The following is a 27,824-nucleotide window of genomic DNA, read 5'->3' on the forward strand; positions in this document are numbered from 1 at the left end:
CTAAGTATCTTATCTCTACCAGAAGAATGTCACAATCTGTCCTTTGAAAGTGCTGCTGGAAGGCTATATGATTTCTAAAAGGTACCAATCAAGTAAGCCAGCACGTAGCCTCTAATGAAAGCACAATGATATGGTACTTTTACTGATTCTTGCTACATCAATCTTTTCACAAGCTTTTTATTCCATTCCTGTTAAAAATATGAAGTGTTTTTTACTTGAAACACACTGATTTTACTGCGATGAAAGAGAACAGAGAGATTTTTCAAATGACATCTGGCTTTCCCTTACTAACAAAAACAGGGAAATGAGATATCCTGGATTCTAGTCATATGCAGAAAAATTGGTCAAGCTCCCATAGGAGGGCAAACAAGAAGCTGCGTATTTTGTGAAAGGAACCAGAGCTGAAGGTCTGGTGCTAGTGATTTCTAAGAGATTCACAAGTCTAATAAAGGTAGGTGTTTTTATGGATTTCTGATGGATTTAAACCCTTGCTGTTGCTTTTAGTTGTTGGGGTTTTAAATTCAAAGAACACATTTTTACAAAGGAATACATTAATGGCAGGAATTCAAAATGCTGTCATCCCCACCTGCTCTGCCCTTTCTTGTTGCTAGAGGTTATGGAGAAGAGAATATATGCCTAAACAGTTGCAATTCATAATCCATCTCAAACCCATCTCCAACACTGGTGAAAGCTAAAACGCTAGATTATCAACTGGGGATGCTGAACTGCAGACACATACTATGTTCTGCCAAGGCTTTTGTTGGAGCAGTAGCTTCTAACAGAGAATCTTGGCAGGCAGCTTGGGAACAGATCTTACACAGGGGCATGCACGCAATTCAGCTTTGCAATTTTAGGTTCAAGCAAGGTCAGAAGCTCCCTGCATATTTGTGCCTTACTGAAACCATCTGGCTTTGCCTAATTTTTGGCTGCAGCTATTATAAGCATTTGGATCTGGAATCAATGTCTCACAGATCCAGGCTTTGGTCTAGAACGTGTCTTGAAACCTAAAGATCCAAAGAGTTTTTGTTTTGGAGAAGGGACAGGTTATTTGCATGATTTCGGACTGCATGCAACTAGCATGTCCTCCTAAGGCCTGAGTTTTGAATAATATCATGAATCCCCAGACCCTGGGAGTTTTCTCTATGCTGGAAAAGGCGTTCAGTGGGAAATTCTGTGTAGTACAGAGGTGTTAAGCCTGACGCTCAGTAGCAGGAAAGTATTTGAGTAGATTTCCTGATTGCTAGAACTGATTTCCAATAGTTTGTTCCAAACCACTGAATGCAATGGGGATTTCTCATGCCTCTTTCCACTGGGATATATTTATTTTTCCATAGTACATTGTTGGTTGCAATAGGATTCGTAGAATTTCCTGTCTCACCAGTGCAGTTGCTTCCAAATGAGCAATTCATTTTTCCAGACTTAGCAGCACAAAGGTTGGTTCTGCATTTTGTTCACTAGATTTCCATTTTCCTAATAAGAGATTAGGAATAACGATCTTGCAATAAACCACTATGAGTTCAGTTCAGCACACATCAAGATCAGGGCGAAGCCTATCACTGGCTTCTGTGAGCTCTGGATCTGATACAGAGCAAAGGCAGAGTTCACCAAGGAGCAAGAATGTACTAACACATTGTCTTCCACAAGAGGTTCCCTGTAAAAATATAAGGAAATCTGTCAACTGGAATTGCCTCTAGTCTTCTCAGCAATATGAACAGAACTGTGCTACCCCAAGAACTGGGATCAGTGTTGAGGGAAGGGGAGCTGAAATAAAGAACCAGTATGGAGATGCTTGGACTTCCTGCCCCTACTGCCTCTTGGGAGGATGAAAGGTGTGATGGAAGTAAGTCATGCATCTAAAAGAGCCTCCACCCACCCATCTGAACTTAGTATCTGACACATCCTGACCCTCCCTCAGGAAGAGCATCAGCTGCCAGCCTAGCCTGGTGGGACTCCAGTGCAGGCAAAGTAAGCAGCAAGGCCACAGTCATTTTATCATCCTTGGCAGTCTGTTGATTTAGACAATTGCCTGTTTTGCTTAAGTTTTGGACTGTCTCAGTTCTTTTCGAACAAAAAGCAACAGCTCTGGGACTGGGCTGGATATTCCTGACTCTCAATATAATTTGGCCTTTTCACAGAGCAACCAGAAAAAGCAGTATTTTAAGGAAATTAGTTCATCCTGATAGGTGTGAAGGAGTTTTAGACAAATGTGTTAACTAATTGTGACCATTCCCTAAACTGCCATTTGGATGTCAGGTTTGATTTAAAGCTGAGGCTCCAAGCTTTAGGTACTTCATGTAAAATACTAAAGTAACAGCCTATTGCTTTAGAAAAGGTTTTAAATCAATTCCTGGGTGAACTTCCTGAACGCTAAATCTTCTTGCTCTGAATTAAACTAACCTTTCAATAACAATGCAAGGACAACTTCATCTCTTTGAGTTGTTTCCAGAAACAATGCTAGTGATCAGCATCCTCCTTAAACCTCTCATTATATCAGGAAATACAGTGTTCAGCTAAAGACTGACATTCTCTATCTACAGGACTATTATTTGACTTTCAATCAAAATACACCTGACTAGACTTGAATTTTGCAAATGACCTGCTTTTCCTACTGTTAACAGGTTAACTGTAGTTAACCACATGCAGGTCTTCTGGGATTTTAAATGTGCATTTGACAGCTTGTTTATATCTATCTTTAATGTAACACCTCTTTAGGCCTGGTACTCGGAATAAAGCAAGCAGCACAGCAGATAAGATGGGAAGTCTTACCATAGTGTGATGGAGACACTAAAATGATAGTAACAGGAGATAACATAGCCAACACCAGGAAAAGAAAAAGAAAAAGAATAATGGCAGATGCTCACCATACTGCCAAAGGCCTGGGACTTGGGAAAAGTCAGAGCATTATCTGCACTGTGGATTCATGATTTGGTATAAGGACAAGCAATAGCTGTAGAACTCAAAATACAGAAGTTGGTTACTGACATGGCATCTGCCTACTGGGGACAGCAGTGAGAGCCATCAGAAGAATGAAGGGGAAAGATATTTTAGCTCAGTCACAAATTATTGCATCAGACATAACAACTACTGACAGCTCTTCAGCTTCCTCTCTAGTGGACACAATTTCTGGAATGCACGGAAATTCCTTGAAAGGAAAAAATTGCTTATAAAGCACTCGATTAACTCTAATTAAACAAATCACAATAGTTAGCTACAAACAAATAATAATAAAATGTTACATAGGTCTTAGGTGTTACATCTGTCAAACTGTGTAGCTGGAAATTAATGTAATTTGCCCAGAGGACACATTTGTCTGAACCATTAACTTCCTGAAGTAGACTGTACTCTTGGGCATTTGCTCAAAAATCTCAAAGAATATTCAAAAGTAGTGAAGCTCATAATGGTAAACCAACTTCTGCACCCACTAGTAATGTTCAACCTCCTTCACAATTGGCCTTTACTAATATTAATATAAAGTACTTAAGAAGATAGATCTGTTTCCTAGGGATCCTCCACTGCATTTATACTTTGCCACCTTGCAATCACACAGCCTATCAAAAATCAAAGTAAATATTACATTTGAATAGGCTGTAATGTAGCTATCCAAAGCAACTGCATAGCTATGTGATGCACTGCTTATCTATTTGAAACACTTTTCCTGTGTATCAGTCAGGAAAAACAGACGTGATTAAAACAATAAACTGTTACTATGTTTCCAAGAATAACTGAAACTGTAGAATGTTACGCATAAAAGAGCAGGTGGACTGCAAGATTAAGGGGCGTTTGCATATCATGTGGCTAATTCAGCTCTGTCTTTCAATCATATCTTATTGTATTGCAGTTCCCACTTTATGGCAAGTACAGTCTTATAAGAGCGTTGAATTATAGCTCTGCTGTACCAACCTTGAGTTTACACTACAACTCACAAAACATCCTTTTAGTATACAACACTTTCTGTTATGGCAAAAATAGAAATGATGAAAGGTGTAATAATCAGCTTCACACCTTGGCAGAAAGCAAGGGAGGGGTTATGCAGTCAGCTTCTGCAGCTTGTCACAGGTCCAATTCACACTCACTGGAAAACAGAACATTAGCAGCCTTTTGGTTCAGCCCTAAAATGAGCTGTTTTTTTCTCATGATGCTGCCAGGTGATCTTACATGAAGTGCCTAGCCCTGTTCTTTAGTGTAAAGGATATGCTGCTTTTCACTGCAAGGCTGTGAAAAATGACTACAACATATAGGCTCAGCACCAAGCCAGGAGTCAGGATTCTGAAATTCTGTTCCCAGTGTTGTCACTCTCTAAACACATTGCCTTAAACAAATGACCTAATCTCTCTGTTTACTCAGCTGTAAAACGGAGATAAAAATTGCCTTATAAGTCCTCACAGGGGAAAATTAAGTAATGTTTGCTAAAGTACTTGGAGACCCTCACATGAAAGATTCCCTAGAAACAAAATACTGTGTCAGAGCAGGTGGGAAATCCCTTATAAAATAGAAAAATAGCAAAATAAAACACAATGATCAAAAATTAAATATGGCACACAACAAGCCCAGCTGGTAACATGGATGGGGACAAAACCTGAGCAGTTTACAGCCCTAATATTTACAAATCTAGACTTCCTAACACAAAGAGAGGAAAGGAAATCCTTTCTGATTTAGTCTTTGACAAACTATGAAGAAAGACTTTTGACCTACTGTCTCTGAACTCATTACTGCCAGAATATTTATACACAGTAATTGCCAGTAAGCTGCTAATGCTCGCATACAAAAGTCTGTGTTACAGAAGGTGGAAGGGTAGAACGGCTGGCACGTACAATCCGAGACAATTTTTGATGGTGCTTAACACAAACAACCCACCCTACTGAAGTGACCATATTGCTTTAAAGGTTTTTAGAGTTTGTTGTTGGAGGCTTCATAGATATTTACTGGCATTATATCCAAAACCAGTGCAATATTTTGTAACACATGGCAAACATGATCAACTAAGAGGAAGAGTGTTGTTCACGAGCAGTTTGAGATAACACAACATAGCATCCTAATCCCTAACAGGGCATGTTCAGCTCCAGATTCAGATGCCAAACTACTTAGCAGGTAGAGCGCAAACGGGCTGATGAAGTAGATGTTAGAAATATTAATCTCACTACATTAAATATCATTGATTTATGAGAAACCATGAAGGTGTTATACAATTTATTGACACCTGTGATTTCATAGCTGCCCTTTGGTATGTTCCTATGTGACTTGGGTGTCTTTTTATGGCGTTTATCTTTTAAACTATTCAGTCACAAATTTATCTCTAATCTCTATACAAATGCTTTCTCTATGTGTTTAATTTTTCACTAGCTTACTTACCATTATTAGCTTTTCTGATTTCACTATAAACTGTTTCAGTCCCCTTCTGTACAGGAGCTGGAAAATGTATTGGCACAAAATCAATTTCTTTTCTTTTCTTTTTTTTTTTTTTTTTGTTTGTCTTATGAAAAGCTCCTTAAACAAACAGAACACACTGTTTTACTTTCAGAGGAAGTAGTTACATAAGCAGCAATGAGCCTGTGGAGTCTGTATGAAAAAGCAACTGCACCCCCCACCCCAAACCCAGACTGTAAGGTTCTGAGGGGGAGATGTCTCCCCCTCTATATAAAAATAATGATGAAAATAGACTTCCCTTTCTAAATTTGACTTTAACATTCTAATAATCTTCTCCACTTAAATTGATACTGCTTTAATTTCACAGAGACATATACCACTAGAGAAGAGTTTCTCTGGATCACTTTGAAGAGCTTCTTCAATTTGTTCTAAGGATTTTGGGATCCTAGACCTAAGGAGATCTATCATTTGGAAGACTAACTACACCCCCTTTTGGCAACTAGCTTGATTAAATCTTATGGGCACAAAAATAATCTAATTTGCTGTTCTTTGTGAAATGTCTCAGAGGAATATTTGCAGATTTCACACTGCCCAGCTTATATTTAGGTGCTATCTAGGAAAGGTCTCCTCTCAGTTCCTCAGTGTGGTGGACTCTTCCATTAGTGCATGGAGATCAGGCAGACATAGCAAGACTGAAGGCTAAGAAGGCTTGTGGAAAGATAGAAAGTAAGGAGAAAAAGCAGACAGAGAAGATTTGTGCCTCCAAGGACACAGCTGGGATACAAATGCAATGTTAGTCTTAGATACATAATTTTCAGACCATGAATTTACAAGTAAGTTCCTGTAAAGCTCTGCTCTTGTAGGAGATGGAAAGCAAAAAGCTCTTCCTTTTTTGTTATCCGACATCTGTGAAAACTTACCCAGAGTTCTGATACCAAACTACAGGCATTTACCCCAGTAGGGAAGGGGCAAAGACTTGTCTAAGGGCCTGAAAGTAGAAAGAACTCAGCTTCTCTATGGCCAGCGTAAACACAGCTCTGGCTAGTAGGAGATTAGAACAATTTCCTTGATTTCTTGCATGGTTGTAGATTAAGAATCCCTGGGCAACCATAGTAGAGCAAAGTGCTCCAGAACTCTGTGCATTTGAAACCACTTTTTTCATTTGGTATAAAGGCCTATGCAGGCAGAGTCTAGGAGCTTGATGTTCAAGGAATTCAAAGCCTTTTAGAAACATTCATTCATTTCAGTTAAACTGATTCTCTGAGAAAACCTCAGAATTCTATCAATATCACCTCCAATTTCTGTAGATCTTCAATAAACCAAAGAAGTTAGATTTTTCTAGTTAAAAAAAAAAAAAAAAAAAGAAAATGGTTGTTCCCCCTCTGCAAGAAACTGGAAAGAAAATTCACATTTCTGGATACAGAGTCCTGTACTTTAGCTATAAAAAGCATTTAAAGAATTCAGACATACTGATCTGCAGCCAGACTCAGAATCAGGAATGTTACTGTTCTGCATCGCTCTGAAGAACCTAAGTGTCTCTCACACCACATTCTAATTTCCCAAAGCTAATTTAATTTTTAATTCTGTTAATCATCCTTTAAATGTTGGGAGCTAACACATCAAAATTGAGTTGCAAAACTGCTATTAATTTCAACAACAGTAGGAGTTACACTTCACCAAGTACCTAATCACAGCTTTCAAACTTGCAGTTTTGGCATGAACTTTCTTTGCAAAATAGTCTGGAGATCTTGAAGTGCATTTCATATGCTTACGGACTATTGCTTAAATTATCAATTCAATTTCCAGTGAAGTAAGAAGACATCTCCTCAGAATTTTAATGAGAGGTAGCTCATTTTGTTTGGAACACTTTTTTTTAGCAGATTACAGTCTTAAATCTACTTCTGTTGACTCTGTGGAAAGACTTGGTGGGAGGCATTTCCTTAGCTTGCCTTTTTTTTTTTTTCAGACCCATTTCATTGAATTGTGATATAATGTCACTGCCCATGTTATTTTCTTTGTTAATCTTCCAAAAGTCATCTCAGCACTGAAAAAACGCACTAGGAGAAATTACTTGGATGATTTGGAATTTTATTCCTGCTAACTTTATAATGTTGCCACCCTGCAGATAACTAACCAGCTATAAAAGTAAAAGGAGCATGTTCTTCCTCACCATCATTAGCAGTTTCTCCCTTCTCACTTTAGGGATATTTCCTGATCTTACTTTAGCACTGGCTTTTGGTTTTGCTGGGATTAACAATAAGGGGTCTAAATCACTTTGCCATCTTTTTGCACAACTCAGCTTTAGAAAAGATAAGCACTATATTTTTGTCAAGCATCTAATCTCCGTAAGTATTCCATTTAATCATTCTCTAGAATTACCACCTCTTTAAATATCAAATTAACATTCCACTATGACTACCCCAAATAAGAACTGGACTGTGTAGCCCCAGGTCTACCTCATATTTGTCTAGACTCTTCACCCCTGCTTCAAAAGGTAGGTATCAAGTTATTCCCACATGGAAGTTTTAAAATAAAGAAGTGCAATTTTTCGTCTAGCAAGCTTACCACTCACTATCAGTAACACTGTAATGAACCCTGATTTTTGCTCCTCATACAGAAGCATAGTACATATAAAGTTCCTAACGCTCTAGCCTATTGGCCATTATACTGTGTTAAAAAGTATTTCAGAAATGACCAGCTAGTGCAGACATGGCTGGAAAAACAGAGTGAATTCACTTTTTTCAAATGTAAGTAGTTCTTTACTGTCAAAGACAAGATGTACATCTTTCTACAATTATGTAATTTGTTTTGAGGTGGCATTCAATTATTCCTGATTCCCAAAAGTGACATGAAGGCTACTGTTATAGCTTAGATACTGCAGCATTTATTGCAGTAGTCTTTCACAATACACAAAATACGATTCTCCCGCTCCTGAGATGAACATTAGTATTGACATTGACAACAGTAGCAGGAGAAACAAATGATTGGGAAGATACATTAATTTGAAGTTAGTCCTGAGAGATCAAAGAAACCTGGAGTTTCTCAAAACACAGAAGGAATCAGACTCTACATGTAGCCTGCTGGATGAGATATGCATGCCCAGAGAAAAGGTAAGCGTGATATACTTGGTCTTCGTTCAGAAAATACACAGAATCAAAACAGGTGCGATAGGGTTTGGAGCTGGGTCATAATCTGAAAGGTCTGTTCCCTAAGAAGGACTGGTCATAACCCACAGACAGACATGAAAGAATATTATGATTTGAAACAAAACGTGTACAATAACATCAATGTGGCAGAAGTATCTGGGACAGTCCTATGGCTGAATTATTTTTGTGGGTGCACATGATTACGACAAGGGTATATAAAAAAACCTGGCTTTGTTCCTCTTTTCCCAAGAATAAATCTTATCCTGCTCTCATTGTGATAGGCAGTGAAAGGCTGAAAGAATTAATCTTGCAACTTGGTCTCATACGACTGGTTCCATTTAAGCAGCATCCTCAAGATGCTCTGAAAGATTAACACATTAAATACTTGCAGTGCAGTTGCCATTTAGGTAACCAAAGCATGCATTTACTAAGCATTCACTTGTGTCCTGGGTGCAATAAAAGAATTAGATTAGGGAGCTATCATATCTCAATATACCTGAAGCACAGTTCGGTCTTATAGAATCGATTAATGCTCTGTATGTCACACATAGGTCTGTAACAAGAGACAGCATTCTGTTAAAATGATCTGATCCCATTTACACACTATCTTTTAAACATTATTTTGCAGTTTGCAGTTTAATGGGGTTCAGTCTACATAGCATGGATACTATCTTGCTACTCAGTCTGGTATACTGGAATAGCGTTATATATCAGGAATGGGATGAAAAGGCTATTTTTAGAGATGCTGATCTTGCATTTAATAGGGCGTTTAATTTAAATAATCATGCACTAGCATATCTTTTCCATTCTACACCATTGTATTGTGTAGTGCACGCTCAAATACAGTTGGAGCAATTAAGTATTAGCCCAAATCTGAAAAAGAGCACAACAAATACGGTATCTCAGTGCAGAATTTAGCAGAGGTGGATAAATAGCATGCTTAGAACACATGGAAAACTCTATGATGAATGATACCAGCAAGTGAAAACAGAGAAAGAATAGGAGGACTGGCTGTTCTGGGAGAGCTCTGCTGCCAAGCTTGAAGAGTGAGCACTTTTGCCCAAACATCTGTACTACTAAACTAAACAATCATGTCTTTGGTCTCTGAAGTGCATGAATGGTTCTTCCTACCAGGAAAAAGCAAATTTATCCCTTTCTTCCTGAGTCTGCTTCTCATTCAGCTAAAGCAAAGAAGCTAGAGCATAGCATAAACATGTCTCGTGGGTTTTATTCACTCTTAGCTACTTGAAACTTTTTGTATATTTCTGAAAGATTTAGCAGCTTTCAACACAAGGGCATAACGATATCACAGATCTCCAGATGACACAGAATGACTGAAGTGTGCATTTGGGTGTTGGAAATAAATTTCACTGGATATTTCTCCTTCAAGATTGCAGAGACATGTACCTTAACGTCATGCTATGATGTCTGGTTACTGTTACCACAGAACTACAGGCAGAAGGCCAAAGTTATCTGGGCATCAATATTCTCATTTCTCTGATTAATGTGCCACAAAATGGTCTCCAGGCCTCTGCAGAGTAAGGGACTAAATCTATGGTGTCTCTCTTCCTTCTCTATCACAAGTGAATTACAGCTTTAACCCTTCAACCAGTTCCTTTATAAAGGAGAAAATTCCACTGCTTTCTGTTCTCTCCATTATCCTACCCTGTGGCTAACCTCAAATGGCTGTCAGTGAACTTGGACTCTGTAACATGAAGATTCACAGCAGGCTGCCTTCTGCTCAGAGCCACAGCTCCAGCTGGGAGCCCTGCTCCACACAGACCTCACGTGGATGGGAAGGGCAAGTGCACAAGAGGATCCCAGGGGAAGAAGGGCTGTGGTGAACAACAGCATGGTTGCCACAGCATCATCTGGATTAAGGAGCGTTACTGGCATCAAACTGTCATGCACACAAAACACAACCTGCTCTTACATTCACAGGTGCCAGTATCAGACCAGTGTCAGGGAGTACCAACATGCCCAGAGTTGCTCCCAAAACATAACCATAGAGGCCAGACAGTTTATTACCTCTGTGAGGATCAAGCGTTGATACTTCAACTTCAGTGTACTCCACCTCAGCACTCTCAAGGTCAGGTCCTGCCCCAAAAATATCAAGAAGATGTTTCTTTGTAGGACCGCATGCTCCATTTGAGCTGTGGGCCTGATCCTGCTACCACTGAAATTGATGGACAAGTCCTCATTGACTTTGACAGGCGCAGGATCAGGCCCTACTCATGGCAGGTGTGAGTTACTCTGCTAAGAGTTGTAAGGCCAACCCATTCCTAAGGGTTATCCCAATCTGAATGGCAGTGGACCAACTCGAGCCAGATTTCTGAAACTCTGGGATGTGCAAATTATGCCTAAAATTCTCACTTCAATTTAACACCTTCAAAAGTAGCACAATACAAATGGAGCAGGGAATTATCTGAGACTCTCCGATATTCCTGCTTCAGCTCCTCTTTTCTATTCCTCTCCCTGCTACTACTTTTTCCTCCTTTCCTAGAGCTGCTATGGCAGGACACCTCCCATTCTCCACTTTCCTCACATTTAAAGCCTTCTCTAAGTCTTTCATGGCTTCCCTCATCACCTCTCATACTCTCAATTTCTGCTTTGCCAATAAGCAATTTCAGGACTTTTCTCTTATGTTGCCCTCCAAGCTCTCCATAAAACATCTACAATGGCAACCCATCTTCCTCCTCAAAATGCTTCTCTGCCACAATGCCCACAGAAAGCCTGACAACGATCAGACACCTGACTTGCTAAGACTACTAGCTAAGAAATACTGGCTACCTGGATACAACAGACATAAGAAACAGCTGTTGCTTTCTACTGTGTCTTTTCCTTAGGGTGGAGATGGTTTTCGAATAGATTTCTGTAAAAGTTGGAAGGAACCACAACGGTTGTCCAGACTGGAATCCTGCAGAACTGCTTGTGGATTTTTTAGAACAGAAATTAGAGAAAGATCTAGTGATTAGAACAGCAAAATTCTGGAGCAGCCTTCCAATAGCATTGGTGAAAGAAGGAAAGAAAGAAAGAAAAAGCTGAACAAACCAAAGTGTTTAAGGTGGCATTAGTTAATAACAAAGTTTAAACTGCAAGCTTCCTACAATAGCGGTGATTCTGAATGATCAATACAGCCTTATGTTCCTGTGTTTCTGCTGTCTGTATGTTTGCTTTGCATGAGAATGTCTCTCTAGTTCTAATTTGACTTATCCAGGCCACAATGGAGTAACTTCCATGCACAGACTACAAGCTCCTTCCCTTTGCTTTCTGAAGTAAAAGCTATTGTCACACAAATGCAGAAGAGATATTGTTATTTTTAGAGGTATATGAATAATAGACTTGCTTTTCACATCTGGTAGAGAGATCTGCAATAGCCTAGCTGGTTTTAATGCAGCTGCCCAATACACAGTAGGTAAGGATTGAACCCATTTACTTCTGGCACACATGCAGATCATTAAACTAGAGCCCATTTCATCTGAAACAGGTAGGATAGTGTTGCAATGGAAAAAACAAGAGCCATTGAGCTAGAGTTTCCAAGTTTTCCTGTAAAATTAACTTAGTGCAGCACCTTTCTCTTAGTTTTGTGGTACAACGCTGCCTTGCACACTCAGAACTGCATCAAAGAATTCTCGATTAGAAATTCCTGACACCTAATGTTGCATATAGGCTTATACAGGAGCCTAGTTCCATGCTCTGGATTAATTTTAGCATAACTTTGATCTTCAGTTACACTAGATGCTTTTCTAACTGTTTTTCAACTCATGGCCCAATAGACAACCAAGTCAAAATGTACTATAAGCCATCAGAAATTGCATCTAACCCATGAGAATACTTTCACATCAATGTAAAACAAAAATACATGGGAGAAAGTATGCTTTCAGATGGCAATACCCATCATATTTAAGTACTATTTTTTTACTAAATATCTTAAAAAACCAGTCTTGAAGAATACAATGTGCTAGTTGATGCAGTACTTGATGACACATTTTAATGGATATATACATTTAGCCCACATGGTGTCTGAAGGTATTTGGCAGGTTATTTTATTCAGATTTCGTAATAGATTATTTTTAGGTTTAATGCTTAAATATTTCAAGATCTGCAGAAATGAAGAAAGGACAGAGAAGTAAAAGAAGCAAAAGTCTATAGAATTATTTTTTTAATTTCTGAATATTTGTTGTACAGAACTTAAAATTTTGAGTCTAAGTTGTATTTTTACACCATCCTTCATTAGATGGCCTGGAATCCAGCACAACTAATTACATTTCATAATGCAGTTGGTAGATGAGGCCTATCACTGTCATTCTGTGCATAAGGAAAATGTCATTTTGCTCAGCAAAAGAGTCTTCCCCACTATCAAAGAGAAAAAGGAATGGACTGGACCTATCAAATCCTGATTGCTACCATTAGAAAACATCACAACTTTCAATCATAAAATCATTTTAAAATCTATTGTTTAAGTATGAAATTACCTTTAGTCTCATCTGTTGATTTCATGTGATTTTCACTATCTTCAATGTAACCTGATCCTAAAATATTAAAGCAAAAGTTGATCTGACTAAATATTTATTATAGCAAATCAAATAAATGAGTTATACAGCTGCAACTCCTAATGCGCTTATTTACACATGAGAAATTCTACTTTTAGATTCACACCTAAGACATTCATATAACACAGGTGGGAAGAATGTGGCTTTTTAAATGATCAGCTAAAAACCACCCAAGGGGTAACTTTGTTTGTATCAGGTACTCTAAATTACAAAGATAGGTGGACATGTTAAGTGCATCAAGATCCTGGAATGAAAGGTGCCCAGTCACAGCAATTTAACATCTCTATACTGTGGCCACCTCACAGAACCAAGTTCCACAACTCAAATTTCCTCTCTGAAATAATTTTCTTGCAGCTGTGTTAAAACTGTCAAAACCAGAAAGTAATTTTCTTTTACCATGATTTCTCCATCTATAATATTGTTAACTGATGGCCTGGTAGAAGTGTCTGAGCAGACTTATAAACTAATCTTTGTATAAGACATACTCATAAAAAACTGTACATAGACAAAATGATAGAAGATACTTGGAAGAATGTTATTGGTATTCCTCTGTATTCCCAAAACACTAGGTCCTATCCAAACAGCAACAACGTAAGTCCAAAACTTTAAAGAAATGTTTAATTAAGCCAACTCACTAATAGTCTTACAGCAAAGTATCCTACCTGAGTAGTAGTCTCCATCATTGTGCTGTCTTGTCAGTTTTTCACTTGTCAAGTTTGTAGCCAAGGCAGAACTGAAAAGCAAACCAACAAAAGTAGATCTAATTATCCCAAACCAGTCAATAAAACAACATGATGCTATGCAAAGACCAGTCATTGTCTGTGCTGATCACCACACATTCTTAACTGTTGAAGCTAATAAAAATTTTGCCTTTGTCTTTAAGAGAAGTACAAACAAACTTTAAGGTCAAAAATGTTCCCCTCTTACAGCTCTCAAATAAGAGCTCTGTATTTTTAATTCCATATCTAAATGCATACAAATGCAGGCCTGACATTCCTCTATTTCTCTTAGCTGGCCTTTTTTTACTATTTTTAGAGTATTTCCTCATCCTGTTGTTGTGTTAGCAGGTGATACATGAAGCACAACCATCTATTGTCTGCAGGTGTGTGCCATAATAAACTATATTCATAGGGTGGAAGGCCTCCAGCCCTTTTGTCATGGTTTAACCCCAGCCATCAACTAAGCACCATGCAGCCACTCGCTCACTCCTCCACCTCCCAGTGGGAGGAGAATAGAAAAAAAAAATTGCAGGCTGAGATAAGAACAGTTTAATAACTAACATAAAATAGAATAATAACAATAATTTAAAAAAATAATAATGAAAAGGAATGTAACAAAAAGAGAGAGAAATAAAACCCAAGAAAAGACAAGTGATGCACAATGCAATTGCTCACCACCCACTGACCAATGTCCAAGCAGCGATCCACCCCTCCCAGCCAACTGCCCCCAGTTTCTATACCGAGCATGACATTCTATGGTACGGAATAGCCCTCTGGCTAGTTCGGGTCAGCTCTCCTGGCCATGCTCCCTCCCAGCTTCTTGTGCACCTGCTTGCTGGCAGAGCATGGGAAACTGAAAAATCCTTAATTTAGGATAAGCGCTACTTAGCAACAACTAAACCATCAGTGTGTTATCAACATTATTCTCACACTAAACCCAAACCACAGCACTGTACCAGCTACTGGGAAGAAAATTAACTCTATCCCAGCCAAAACCAGGACAATATCCACCCCTTATTCTATACCATTTATGCCATGCCCAGGTCCCACACTTTCCAGTACATCCCAGTTAATCACCACCACTTTTCTTGTTTCTTAATATATACACACAGTTATCATTCCCACAGTCTATGGGACATCCCTATAAAATGTCTGTTGAGGTCATTCAGTCCATGACTTTGGGGTCCATCTGTCATAACAGTCTGTCTGGGCAGGAGGGATGGTGCGAAGTCTGCTCAGTTGGCCAAACAGGATCGGGCTTCGGTGCGGTGCAGCGGGCGGGTGACGCTGGGCGCAGCAGGAGGATGGTGTGCAGTTTTGGACTGTTACATGCTGAAGTCAGTTCTGGTTCCAGCACTACTGCACTTTGCTCGGTTTTATCAAAGTTCATTCTTCATTAATCTAAGTGATTCTTACTGTAATACCTTTAATATAGCATATAACAATTATAGTAATGATGATATACAGTTGCAGGGTTATATAGCAATTAACATCATAGAATTTATTGGCTATTCTCACCTAAAATCAAATCCCCTTGAAGCAGACATTGGACTTCCCTGTCGTTCCATGTCACCCACCAAGTACACCCTGGTCCTTGAGCAAAAGCAACCCCTTGAACAGCTTTGCCTTTGCCTGAGGCAGGAATAACCCAGCTTGTTTTCCCTAGCATAATTTTTGTGTACTATGGGAACTTTATCCCCTTCTACAGTAGGTAAAAGTTCTGATTGGGCAAGGCCAGCTCGACTGACAGATACTCTAGTGTTGGCTAACCAGGTGGCTTTTGCTAAATGTGTATCCTAGTGTTTGAAGGTCCCAGCACCCATTTCTCTCAGCGTAGCCTTTAACAGTCCATTGTATCATTTGATTTTCCCAGAGGCTGGCACATGATGGGGGATGTGATATACCCACTCAATGCCATGCTCCTTGGCCCTAGTGTCTATGAGGTGCTTTCAGAAATGAGTCCCGTTGTCTGACTCAGTTCCTTCTGGGGTGCCATGTCACGACAAGACTTGCTTTTCAAGGCCCAGGATAGTGTTCTGGGCAGCGGCATGAGGCACAGGATATGTTTCCAGCCATCCGGTGGCTGCTTCCACCATTGTAAGCACATTGCACTTGCCTTGGCAGGTTTGTGGGAGTGTGATATAATCAACCTGCCAGGTCTCCCCATATTTATATTTGAGCCATTGTCCTCCACACCACAGAGGCTTTAACTGCTTGGCTTGCTTGATCGCAGCACATGTTTCACATTCATGGATTACCTGTGCAATAGCGTCCATGGTCAGGTCCACCCCTCGATCACAAGCCCATCTATATGTTGCATCTCCTTCCTGATGGCCTGAGGTGTTACGGGCCCACCAAGCCATAAATAATTCACCCTTATGTTGCCAATCCGGATCTACCTGAGCCACTTCAGCTTTAGCAGCCTGATGCACCTGTTGGCTGTTTTGATGTTCTTCAGTGGCCCGACTCTTGGGTACATGAGCATCTACGTGGTGCACTTTCACAACCAGGTTCTCTAGCCAGGCAGCAATATCTTGCCACAATGTGGCAGCCCAGGTGGGTTTACCTCTTTGTTGCCAGTTACTCTGCTTCCATTGCTGCAACCACAGAGCATTTGCCACCATCCATGAATCAGTATAGAGAAAATGTATTGGCCATTCTTCTCGTTCAGCAATGTGTGAAGCCAGCTGAAAGGCTTTCACTTCTGCAAACTGACTCAATTCACCTTCTCCTTCCGCAGTTTCTGCAACTTGTTGCAGGGGACTCCATACAGCTGCCTTCCACCTCTGATGCCTTCCCGCAGTGTGACAGGATCCATCAGTACACAGGGCATATTCCTTCCCATTTTCTGGAAGTTTATTATACAGTGGGGACTCTTCAGCCACATCAGCCCCTCTTCTGGTGACATTCCAAAATCTTTGCCCTCTCACCAGTCCATGATCACTTCTAAAATTCCTGGGTGACTAGAGTTTCCTATTCAAATCCATTGTGCGATCAGTGCAACCCACTTACTCCACGCAGCATCAGTTGCACGATGTGTAGAAGGGACCTTCCCTTTGAACACTCAGCCCAGCACCAGCAATCGGGGTTAATAGGAACTATGTTTCAGTACCAACCACTTCTGAGGCAGCTCGAACTCCTTCATATGCTGCTAATATCGTCTTTCCAGTTGGAGTATGGAGGGTTTCAGATCCTTGATATCCCTGACTCCAAAACCCCAGGGGTTGACCTCAGGTCTCTCCCAGTGCTTTCTGCCAGGGACTCCGGGTAGGGCCATTCTCCTTGGATGCAGTGTAGAGCACATTTTTAACATCTTGTCCTGTCTGGACTGGCACAAGGGCTACTATGTGAACAATCTCCTATTTAATGTGTTCAAGGGCTTGTTGTTGCTCAGGGCCTCATTTAAAATCATTCTTCTTCCGAGTCATTTGACAGAGAGGGCTTACAATCAGAATTTGGAATATGCATTCTCCAAAAACCCACAACGCCTAAGAAAGCTTGTGTTTCTTTTTTACTAGTCGGTGGAGACATAACTCCTATTTTGTTGATTGCATCCATTGAGATGTGACAACATCCATCCAGCCATTTGATTCCTATAAACTAGATCTCCTGTGCAGGTCTCTTAACCTTACTTGGTTTCATGGTGAAACTGGCTTTCAGAAGAATTTGGATTATTTTCTCCCCTTTGTCAAAAACTTCTTCTGCTGTGTTGCCCCATACAATGATGTCATTGATTTACTGCAGGTGCTCCAGAGCTTCACCATGTTCCAATACAGTCTGGATCAGTCCATGGCAAGTGGTGGGGCTGTGTTTCCACCCCCAGGACAGTTGATTCCAGGTGTACTGGACACCCCTCCAAGTGAAAGCAAACTGTGGCCAGCAGTCTGCTGCCAAAGGGATTGAGAAAAATGCTTTAGTGATATCATTTGTGGCATACCACTTGGCTGCCTTTGACTCCAACTTGTATTGAAGTTCTAGCATCTCTGGCATGGCAGCACTCATCGGTGGCATGACTTCATCAGGCCACAGTAGTCTACTGTTAGTCTCCACTCTGTTAGACATTTGCACTGGCCATATGGGGCTGTTAAAGGGTGAGCAAGTCCTGCTGATCACCCCATGGCTCTCCAGTCAACAGATCAACGTATGGATGGAAATCAGGGAGTCTTGGTTGGTGTGATATTGCCACTGGTGCACCGTTGTGGTAGTGATTGGCACCTGTTGTTCTTCAACCCTCAGTAATCCCATGAAGGATCTTCTGAGAGACTGGGCAAAGTGGACAACTGTTCAATTTCCTCCGTCTCCAAGGCAGCTATACCAAAGGCCCACTGGTACCATTTTGGGTCCCTGAAATACCCTCTCCTGAGATAGTCTATGCCAAGTATACAAGGGGCCTCTGTGCCAGTCACAACAGGGTGTTTTTGCCACTCATTCCCAGTTTGGGTTATTTCAGCCTCCAGTGCAGTCAGCTGTTGGGATCCCCCCATCACACCAGAAATACAAACAGATTCTACCCCTTTATAGCTTGATGGCATTAGCGTACACTGTGCACCGGTATCTACTAGAGCCTTGTACTCCTGTGGGTCTGATGTGCCACAGGATCCACACAGTCCAGTAAAGGCAGTTGTCCCTCTCCTCCACTGGCTGGAGGCAGGGCCCCTCTAATCCTGGTCACAGAATTCTCCACTCACTTCTTGTAAAAACAGATTAGAATTCCTTCTATAGGAGTAAGATCAGCCCTTCCGCTCTGTCTGGCACACTGCTCACACAGCCCACCAGAGACTGCAGCACCAATTTTTCTGGAAGAAGTCCCATTTGTGATTGTTCTTCCTTGCAACTCACTTAATTCACGTACCCATGCATCTAGGATCAAGGTAGGTTTTCCATCCCACTTCCTCATGTCCTCTCCATGATTCCGCAAGTAAAACCACAGGGTATCCCATGGTGTGTACCTTCTATATTCTCTCTGTTGAGCAGGGACACACTTACTCTTAATAGATGAGATACTGGTCCATACAGGTGGGGATCAGGACATACCCTTTTCGAATTGCTGAAACTCTCAGGACAGTTTCTCCACAGCTGTGACGAGGGAGGAAGAGAGGTTTTCTCCATATCACCATGGCTGGTGAGCCACATCATCCACCGTTGGTGCCTCTTCGTCTTTCCAGGCCATTACTACCGATGCACTGGCATGCGATAATGGTGCGCTCCATACAAACTTCTGCCACGTGTATTGTGTGCACTGGACTTCCTCTGGATCTGTGGGTAACTGCGCATTGTCCGGGTCATAATAAACTATCTCCCACATGGCTAATTCCCTCAAGTATTGGATACCTCTCTCCATAGCGGTCCGCTTGCCTCGTTGACATACAACATCTTTCTTGAAGGGGTACCTTTCCTTCACGCTCAACACAAGTCACCTCCAGAGGCTGAGGGCTTGTGTCTTTTTTCTAATTGCTTTGTCAATGCCCCCTTCCCTAGACAGGGATCTCAGCTGCTTGGCTTCCTTACCCTCAAATTCCAAGCTATTGGCCCTGTTATCCCAGCACCAGAGCAGCCAAGTGATAATGTGCTCACCTGGACGACAGCTGAAATCTTTTCACATACCTCATAGGTCACTCAGGGATAGGGATCAGAACCTCTGGTTCTGTCTCTTCCTCCTGTTCTCATGATGACCCTGATTCATCTTCATCCCTCAGTATGTGAACTAATTTTTTATATCTCTTCTTCTGTATAGGGGCAACTGATACTGGCACTGGTTGATTCTCTGGTACAGCTGTATCACCTATTGCCAGAGTCTGAGTAGCCATAGTGCCTGTCACTGGGGTCCAAGTAGCCAGAGTGTCTGTCAACAGGGTCTGAGTAGCTGCAATACCTATCACAGGGGTTTATCTTTGGGTGGTGTTCTGAAATAGTTGTTTAACCCTAAACAGGATCTGAACCACATTCAGGGTTACTAGCAAAAGGACTGTTTCAACATCCCAAGGATATTTAAAATTTTCAAATGCTATTTTAATTAGCCTGGTCGAGAAGGGGAAGATGTGGGAAGATGTCTCCTCTATAGGCTGGCTTTCCAAGAAAAGGTAAAAGGTGTACTTATTAATAGTTTCCAATAGATGGCTCCCAAAGTACATAGGTGACAGCAGTGCTGAGTACAAATACCAGGTTATTTTCACGACGAGCAATTCTATCATATCACAAACCAGTGTTGCAAAGAACAATATGATAACTTTACCCCAGTTCCCACTGACGATGAACAGCACAACAGGGAGAGTATACTGCAAGTAAGGTATTACATAACACAACTTTTAAAACAATCACACCAACTTTGAAGCAAATTAATCAACATTGTGACCAGTGACTATTAAACCAACACAATGAATACTTCTAACAAATTTGGTTTAATACACTCTGATCAGATCTGTCGTTATCTCAACCCTTCAAGCCTCATGCTAGGCGCCAAAAAGGACCGTCGTGGTTTAATCCCAGCCAGCAACTAAGCACCACACAGCCACTTGCTCCCTCCTCCCTCCTCCCAGTGGGATGGGGAGAACCGGAAAAAAAGTAAAAACCGCAGGATGAGATAAGAACAGTTTAATAACTAACATAAAATAAAATAAAATAATAACAATAATTTAAAAATGCAAGAATAACAATAACAGTAATGAAAGTGAATATAACAAAAAGAGAGAGAAATAAAACCCAAGAAAAGACAAGTGATGCACAATGCAATTGCTCACCACCCACTGACCAATGTCCAAGCAGCGATCCACCCCTCCCAGCCAGCTCCCCCCAGTTTCTATACCAAGAACGACATTCTATGGTACGGAATAGCCCTCTGGCTAGTTCGGGTCAGCTCTCCTGGCCATGCTGCTCCCCAGCTTCTTGTGCACCTGCTTGCTGGCAGAGCATGGGAAACTGAAAAAACCTTAATTTAGGATAAGCGCTACTTAGCAACAACTAAACCATCAGTGTGTTATCAACATTATTCTCACACTAAATCCAAACCACAGCACTGTACTAGCTACTGGGAAGAAAATTAACTCTATCCCAGCTGAAACCAGGACATCTTTAAAGAGAAATACTTCACCATTACCAAAAAGCAAGCCATCTTACCCAGACATCTCCATGGATGGTCCTTTAGCTTGATAGAGAAAAATAAAAGCATCTATTAATAGACTGCACAAGTAAAAGAATTTAAAAGTAAAAATCAAACCAAAAATATAGTGATTATCTACCCAAGTCAGAATAATTTCTCTTGGCTATCACAAGATTAATTACCTAGTGTCCTACATCCTGCTTATCACCAAGGTCCCTTAAATGTCTTTTTCACAGAGAACCTAAGTTCCCAAACCCCAGACTTTAGCCTGGCCAATTTAAGCAGTCTGGGACATCCAGATACTCCAAATTTTCTCAAATACTTTGTAATGTACTGCATATCACAGGATAAACCAGATTTACTTATTTTATGAAAGAATAAGATCTGAGAGAATACCTTAATGATAAAAGACAAATCCCTAAGTGAAATTGTATTACAGTGTGGGGAGAAAAAAAAACATAACCCCACAACCTAATAATCTTAAATTTGTTTCATGAGGACTTGAGAAGTACCTCAGTTACACCTGAGTTGGGATCCCATATCAAATTGTCATAGCTCTATAAGGGATCAAAAAACTCCTCAGGCCTTGTCTGCCTCTACCTTGCACCGGACTGAATTCCAGACCTAGGACTGCATCAGAACAGTGCGATTCTGGCCTTTGCTTCACTAGTGTCTTCCCAGCACCATTAGATAGATGTTCCCATTCTGTCCAATATACTTGGAAAGCTTCAGCATACTTGCAGTTTAATTTGGGCCACCCAGCATTTTTAGGTAGATTTTTAGTTTTTTAATTTATATCTAGTCATCTCCTAAAGCCTCAGCCCCACAAGCCTTTGCTCCTGAAACAAATGCAAGTTTAACTGTAATACGTTTGTCACCAAACAAATAGAAGGGGACCATTCATTACCCTTTTTCTTCTTACACAAAAACCACCATGAAGCGAAAGTTACTGCTCCTGCGATAGGTATTAGGACAGATGCAGCAATGACTCCTTTCTGCCAAACCGCTAAGATGACTGAAAATAAGAAAGACATGTTTGAGAGTATGTACAGTGGCAGGTCATCATTACCAACTTCTGCAGTTCCTGACCTTTCAGTTTACTACAAATTGGCCTTCTTACACTCTGAGGAAGAACTTTAAGGAGACTTGCATGCAAAGTTCACTAGTGAGCCTCTCCTTTGTGACTGAAAACTCAGTACAACAATGGGTTGCTTTTAGCTTGCATCTGGCTCCTTTGGCTTTTGAGCACCCCTTAAACTTTTTAATGTAAGTTAGACAATCTCTGTAAACGGATCTTTGTTTAACTTCCGACAATGGTGGAACAAAAACAAGTAAGGGAGTTCTACTTAGTAACATTCCATATAACATGACCTCACCTGTCATGATGACATAGCATGCAGCTTATCATAAAAGTTAGCTTACCACTGATGGTTATTGGATGGCTTTTCACATCCACATTAGCTCGATTAGAAGCCATGCAGTAATATGTCCCTGTGTCCTGCCTGTTCATTGCTTTCTTGCGCCACACTATTCTGTCTGCATTTTCACTTGTTTCAAACAGAAGAACTTCATGATCAGTTTTTCTAAAAATCCTGAAGTGGATTGGCCAAGATCCTTCTTTCACAGAGCAGAGAAAAGTAGTCTCACGGCCATCTTCCACTTCTCCATACGGAATACTGCCCAAGCTGGCACTTCTGATTGGTACTACAGAGGAAGGCACAAAGAAAATCAATATTAGCACTATTAGAAATAACTCTGATGATCAAATACTGTAGAAATACTTGCTTTAATGCTTAGTTAAACAGAGATTGAATAAACAGTATTAATATTTCTGAACAGTCTCTGCCAGACAGCATCCTCTAGTACATATTTTTATACACCCAGAAATAGAGAGGGCACTATAAAGAAACAAAGCAGACACAGAAGGAAACTATCTCCATTGTACAGAAGTCAGTCAGCCTCTTTTCTTAAACTCCTTTGGATGCCCCTCAGACCCCAACCTACAGATTATTTAATTTTCAGAAATAATCAGTCAGCAGTTCAATATTATAAATTGAACTGTAGTTATTTACATAGTTATGCAGAGGTATGCTATTTTATGCTAATTGTATTATATCTTTCTTGTACTCTTTAATGTACAACAGTAAATATCAGCAGATAATGGACCAAAGGCATAAGCCAGTCCCCATTCTAATGGTTACAGAATATAGCAAACACAGTGAGAGAAGTTAGTTTGCATTTAAACAAGTTGTAAGAAATACAGTTATTAGCCAAAATACAGTTTTTAAGTTTGCTGGTTTACAAATGAAGTATATTAGCGTATACAGAGCTAGCATAGGAGCAGATGAGCATCAGCACTTATAATCATCTGGGGAAGAAAATGTACATACATTCTGCGATGTAAGGCATGTAGAATGTTAGTAGCTTCACAAAATGTTTGGGATATGTAGCATCTGTTTTGCTAAAAATCACTAAACAAAATTTCTCTGGAAATATTATAAATGTGTTTGGGGCAGGGTCATGGATAACACAAGGCAGATGTAAAGGAGGAGTCATTAAGGCAACACTGATACAGAAGAAGGAGGAAACCAAATCTGATAGGAAAAGCTGCTAGTCATGAAAGCTGTATTTGTATTAGATAGGAAGCAGGAAACAGAATTAGAATTAAGATGTGGATTACTATGACTGATCCCATCGTAGAGAGAATCACTCTATAAAACAAGTCTTTTTTGAGATCTGGTACAGACAGAAAGGCCAGAATACAGAGAATTCGAAGTCACCACCTCAGGAGTGGTGGACTGCAGAAGGCTGGCTCACCAGGCTCCAAAATGTGGCCTTCTATTCAGAACTTCCAAACAGTGTCCCAGTATATCGTGAACCACTGCTCTAACAGCTGGGATACACTAGTTCCAGCAAAGAAATACCCACTTGTTAGTGGACTAAGATTATGCTTTGGATTTGTTTATTTGTTACTTGTTATTTCAAATTATCTTGACTTTAAATCTCACTGGACAAATCTCTTCAGAGTTCTATCATTCAGCTTCTCTCTAGTGTTAGCAACACACATCCTGGTGGAACTGATGAACTTAAGGTCCAGTCCTACTTCTATATCTAGGCAAATGCAAATACTGTATTCAAAGACCTGTTTGGGGGCTCAGAGAGTAGAGAGCATGTCCTTCAACTCTGCAATAATCCAACTGACTCAGAAGAAATGCAACAATTCTGGATGTATCTGTTCTAGCCATATACATCTCAATGTCAAAGCTCAGAGAAAAACCAGCCTGTTAACCACAAAGTTGTCTTATTAAAACCAACACAATTCAGGTTCAAGCCAGGACACAAAACTGAAAACTCGTTGGTAGAGAGAGATTTTCTCTTCAATAGGTCAGGAACAGACTTCTGCCCTGGTCCTGTACTACTTTGCTGTAATCAGGTTAGGTAAACCTAAAATACTGCTGATACATTCAAGAAAATAGCAAGGAGCCAAGGATATGGGTTAAAAGGGCTCTACAAGTGGATTTGCCATCACCAATTCCCTTACTTACAGTCCCAAAGAACTCTTTTTTTCCAATAGCTGTATGCGGTTACTATCTGCTCAAACAACATCGACATAGGTGCTAGCAACATGGACAGGATACACAGCTCTACTTACCTTTCACCACATATTGCCAAACCACTACCAAAATAGTCCATTTTTTTTACATCAGACTGACAAAACTGACCAACTCTGAATCGAGTAAGGTAGAGGTGATGCTACTGAGCAGATAAATATTTTGAAGATGTTACAGGCAAATTATTATTTCCTTTAATAAAAGGTCAATACCTACAATTAGTTGGTTCCTTCTGTAGATTAAGAATATTTTCAGGTCCTCCAGGAGCAGCAGCCACAATCAGTGCTTTATTTCCACTTGGGTAGGAGACTAATATTTCTGCTTACCTCACTCACTATTAAAGATGAACCCCAACAAGACAGTATCTGTCAACATGAAGCCTGCAACTATTAGGGACCTTCATCTAGTGCAGAAGGCTTCAGTATGCCTCCTCAATCAGCTACCCCATTGTCTACAATTATCTTAGATTTTCAAATTAAATTCAAGGTACAATCCATATCTTGGGTACAGGATATCCAAGAAATTTCCTTAAGGCCGATTGTAAAACCTATTGTTAACAAATAAGTTCTTTGGGTACACAGGGAACTGCTTGTGATGGGGACAGAACATACGTAAATCAGTGACAGAATTTTCTTGAGCCAAACCTTTGAACCACTAGGATCTAAACCAGGAACTGTCACATGAAACCTCGCTACCATCTGCTTTGAGTGCACCAAACGAATCTACAGAAACACAGTATACTGGTTAAAAAATCCTACGAAGACAAGACGCTCCCTTACACGCATAATGACAGGGGAAACCACACACACGTTTTAAGAGTTATCAGTCCTGACACCGGTCTTACATGCCTACTACAGAATTATTATATGCTTCGGTTTCTCTTCATATCTGCCAATAGCACATTTGCAAATCACAGCTTTTTCACTTGCATTCCCCTTCTTGAAGTACTGCTAAGATTCCCAGAGTATATCAGACATCATGCTTTCTTCTGTGGGCTTCCAATTCCTCTTATTTTTAAAGCTTCAGCTACCATCTTCCTTCATGGGCAGAGAAATTTTCCTTTTCTACTTCACACATATTTGTGTGAAGAGATCAGAGACTTTGCTCACGTGCAGTAACTCCTAGTTGCTAATAAGGCATAATAATAGTCTGACTTTCAGAGCTACTTAGCAACTGCAGCTTCTGGTGTTGAACATATGCTCAGTGCCTCTGAAAACTGCAACTAATAACAGAGGTATTTAGAGGGATTATTAAAAGTGCAGGTTTACATCTTTTACAAGGAATCTAGCTAGCTCAATTATTTTAGTGAGTAAAATCACAGACTAACTTCAATATCATTATGTATACATTTAATCCTGTCCTATGAAAATCAAACATGAAGAAAATGGATCTGGTCCTGAAAGTTTTAATCATTAATTTTACTAAAACAGTTTTTAACATTAAAATAAACTCAATTGTAGTTAAATTGATTCAGATTCCTATCAGGATTTTTACTTTAGTGACAAATAGTCTGCGAGACAGATCTCCAACTATTTTTAATTCAAGTGAGCAAAAATCTGTAAACTTTCCACACCCATTTTGCTTAGTCCATCATTTGCTGCTACAGTTTCAGAAGTCAAAATATGACATTAGACAAGAAGAATTAAACAGACTTACCTATTATTGTGATGTTTAGAATATTGCTAGTTTTCATACCACTGGAGTGATTATTTCTAGCATCACATTTGTATCCTTTTTTGTCATTTTGTCTAATATTTTCATCCAAGAACGTAGCATATGTGTCATTAGTTACTATTGTCTTAACTTCGTTTCCTTTGTGGAATCTGAATGTTATTGGCGGTGTTCCCATCGCTGAACGACAGATTAACCGTAGAGGCTTCCCTAACACCACCTCCGGTAAACCACTGACGACAGAAAGAGTTGGCTTGGAGACTGGAGCTAAAAGGGGAATAAAGAAAACAAACTGTTGCAAATTACACCACATAAGGCTGAAAGATACTATTTTATAGAAAGCATATAAACATACAATATTTAGCTAGTTTGCACACACGGCCTATATTGGGAAGCTCTTCCTCATTGATAGAATGGAAGCAGAGGGTGACTTGAACAAAACAAGAACATAGATAATAGAATATATGTGACTTAGAATAAAATAGCATACAAGGAGAATATAAAGGAAAACAAAAAAAGGATCAGTGACGCAGCTGTGGATCATTCAAACTTCAGAACTAGCTCCAACCCAAGGAGTAAATCTGTAGAACAAAAATATATGCAAGTACCATTGCACGTATTACCTGAGATGGATCCTGACCTCTGTTTCTGCAGCACAGTGAATCACAACCCAGTTAATCCCCCTTTACAGACTTGACAACCAACTGTGCTTGTTCCATGAGAGAGGGAAGGAAACTAGGGTGTTTATAATTAGTGTGCTGGTGAGGGGGTTTTATTGATAGCAAAAAACTTGGCTGTTCTGGAGTAGAGCTATCCAGATGACCTCTGCCTCTCATGGCTTTCTGCCTGGAGGGTCAGAGGGAGGGATTCAAGGCAGACACTGACAGAGTTTCAGATCAAACTGATCAGTGAAAGGTTTGCAGAACATTCCCACCTCCTGCAAATGGTAATGAATGAGAGTTTATCTGGCACCTAGCAGAATCAAGGGAACAGAAGGAAGACATGCTAAGTCCCTTCTCCTAGGGCCAGCCCTGGAAAAGTCTGACTTGATTAGATCATGATAGGCCAAATCCTCTACAGGTAAAAGTGACAAGCACACCTCACAGGAGTTAATATTGCAAGAACTAATAGACACCCTCCTAGTTCACGGACTAGAGACTGATTCTGTGAACAGATGAGCTTATTTATACGCTTATGGTTTTATTTTTTTCCCCCACCACTGGGATCTAAGCCTCTGTATCAACTCACCATAAATGTTTATCATTACAGGTTTGCTCTCCTTGACTATTCCTTTTACTTCAGCTTTACAGATAAAGGATCCAGTATCATTCACATTAACTCTCATTGTTAAGTTTCTAGAATTTTTCAGTGAGATGTCTCCATTTGAATTTTTCCGTAATATAGAGAAGTTAGCTTTCCGAAAACCACTAATGCTGCAACTCAACGTTAATTCTTTATTTTCATCCAGGTTACTCGTAGAAGCAGACAATATTGGCTTGGGGAATAACTCTGCAAGATAAAAAGAGAACAAGTTAATTCAAATTGAGCCTAAAAGAATATGACTACCTATCTCAAAGTATATAGAACGAAGGATATACTGAAAGTTTACAGTCAAGGAAAAAAACAATCATGTTATTTTAATATAATAATATTTTCAGGGAAAA

The 27,824-nt window shown here is 40.1% G+C and overlaps 1 protein-coding gene across 10 annotated transcripts in view; it reads right to left on the minus strand.

Annotated features, from left to right (window-relative positions):
- Positions 1 to 27,824, minus strand: part of PECAM1 (platelet and endothelial cell adhesion molecule 1) — a 40,571-nt gene that overhangs the window by 8,372 nt on the left and 4,375 nt on the right. For 2 of the 10 annotated variants that reach the window (XM_074889175.1, XM_074889174.1), the window contains exons 6-14: positions 27,409 to 27,669; positions 26,146 to 26,427; positions 22,301 to 22,582; positions 21,786 to 21,893; positions 20,896 to 20,923; positions 13,726 to 13,796; positions 12,986 to 13,042; positions 10,539 to 10,607; positions 5,350 to 5,406 (exon numbers count right to left, since the gene is read on the minus strand). In XM_074889175.1, coding sequence (XP_074745276.1) covers positions 5,350 to 5,406; positions 10,539 to 10,607; positions 12,986 to 13,042; positions 13,726 to 13,796; positions 20,896 to 20,923; positions 21,786 to 21,893; positions 22,301 to 22,582; positions 26,146 to 26,427; positions 27,409 to 27,669 — 1,215 coding nt within the window. Of the gene's footprint in view, positions 1 to 5,349; positions 5,407 to 10,538; positions 10,608 to 12,985; positions 13,043 to 13,725; positions 13,797 to 14,316; positions 20,698 to 20,895; positions 20,924 to 21,785; positions 21,894 to 22,300; positions 22,583 to 26,145; positions 26,428 to 27,408; positions 27,670 to 27,824 lie in introns of those variants that run through there. The other 8 variants (XM_074889179.1, XM_074889177.1, XM_074889178.1 and 5 more) reach the window with 5 other exon arrangements.

Source organism: Strix uralensis, chromosome 19 (assembly GCF_047716275.1).
Source record: "Strix uralensis isolate ZFMK-TIS-50842 chromosome 19, bStrUra1, whole genome shotgun sequence".
NCBI lineage: Eukaryota > Metazoa > Chordata > Aves > Strigiformes > Strigidae > Strix > Strix uralensis.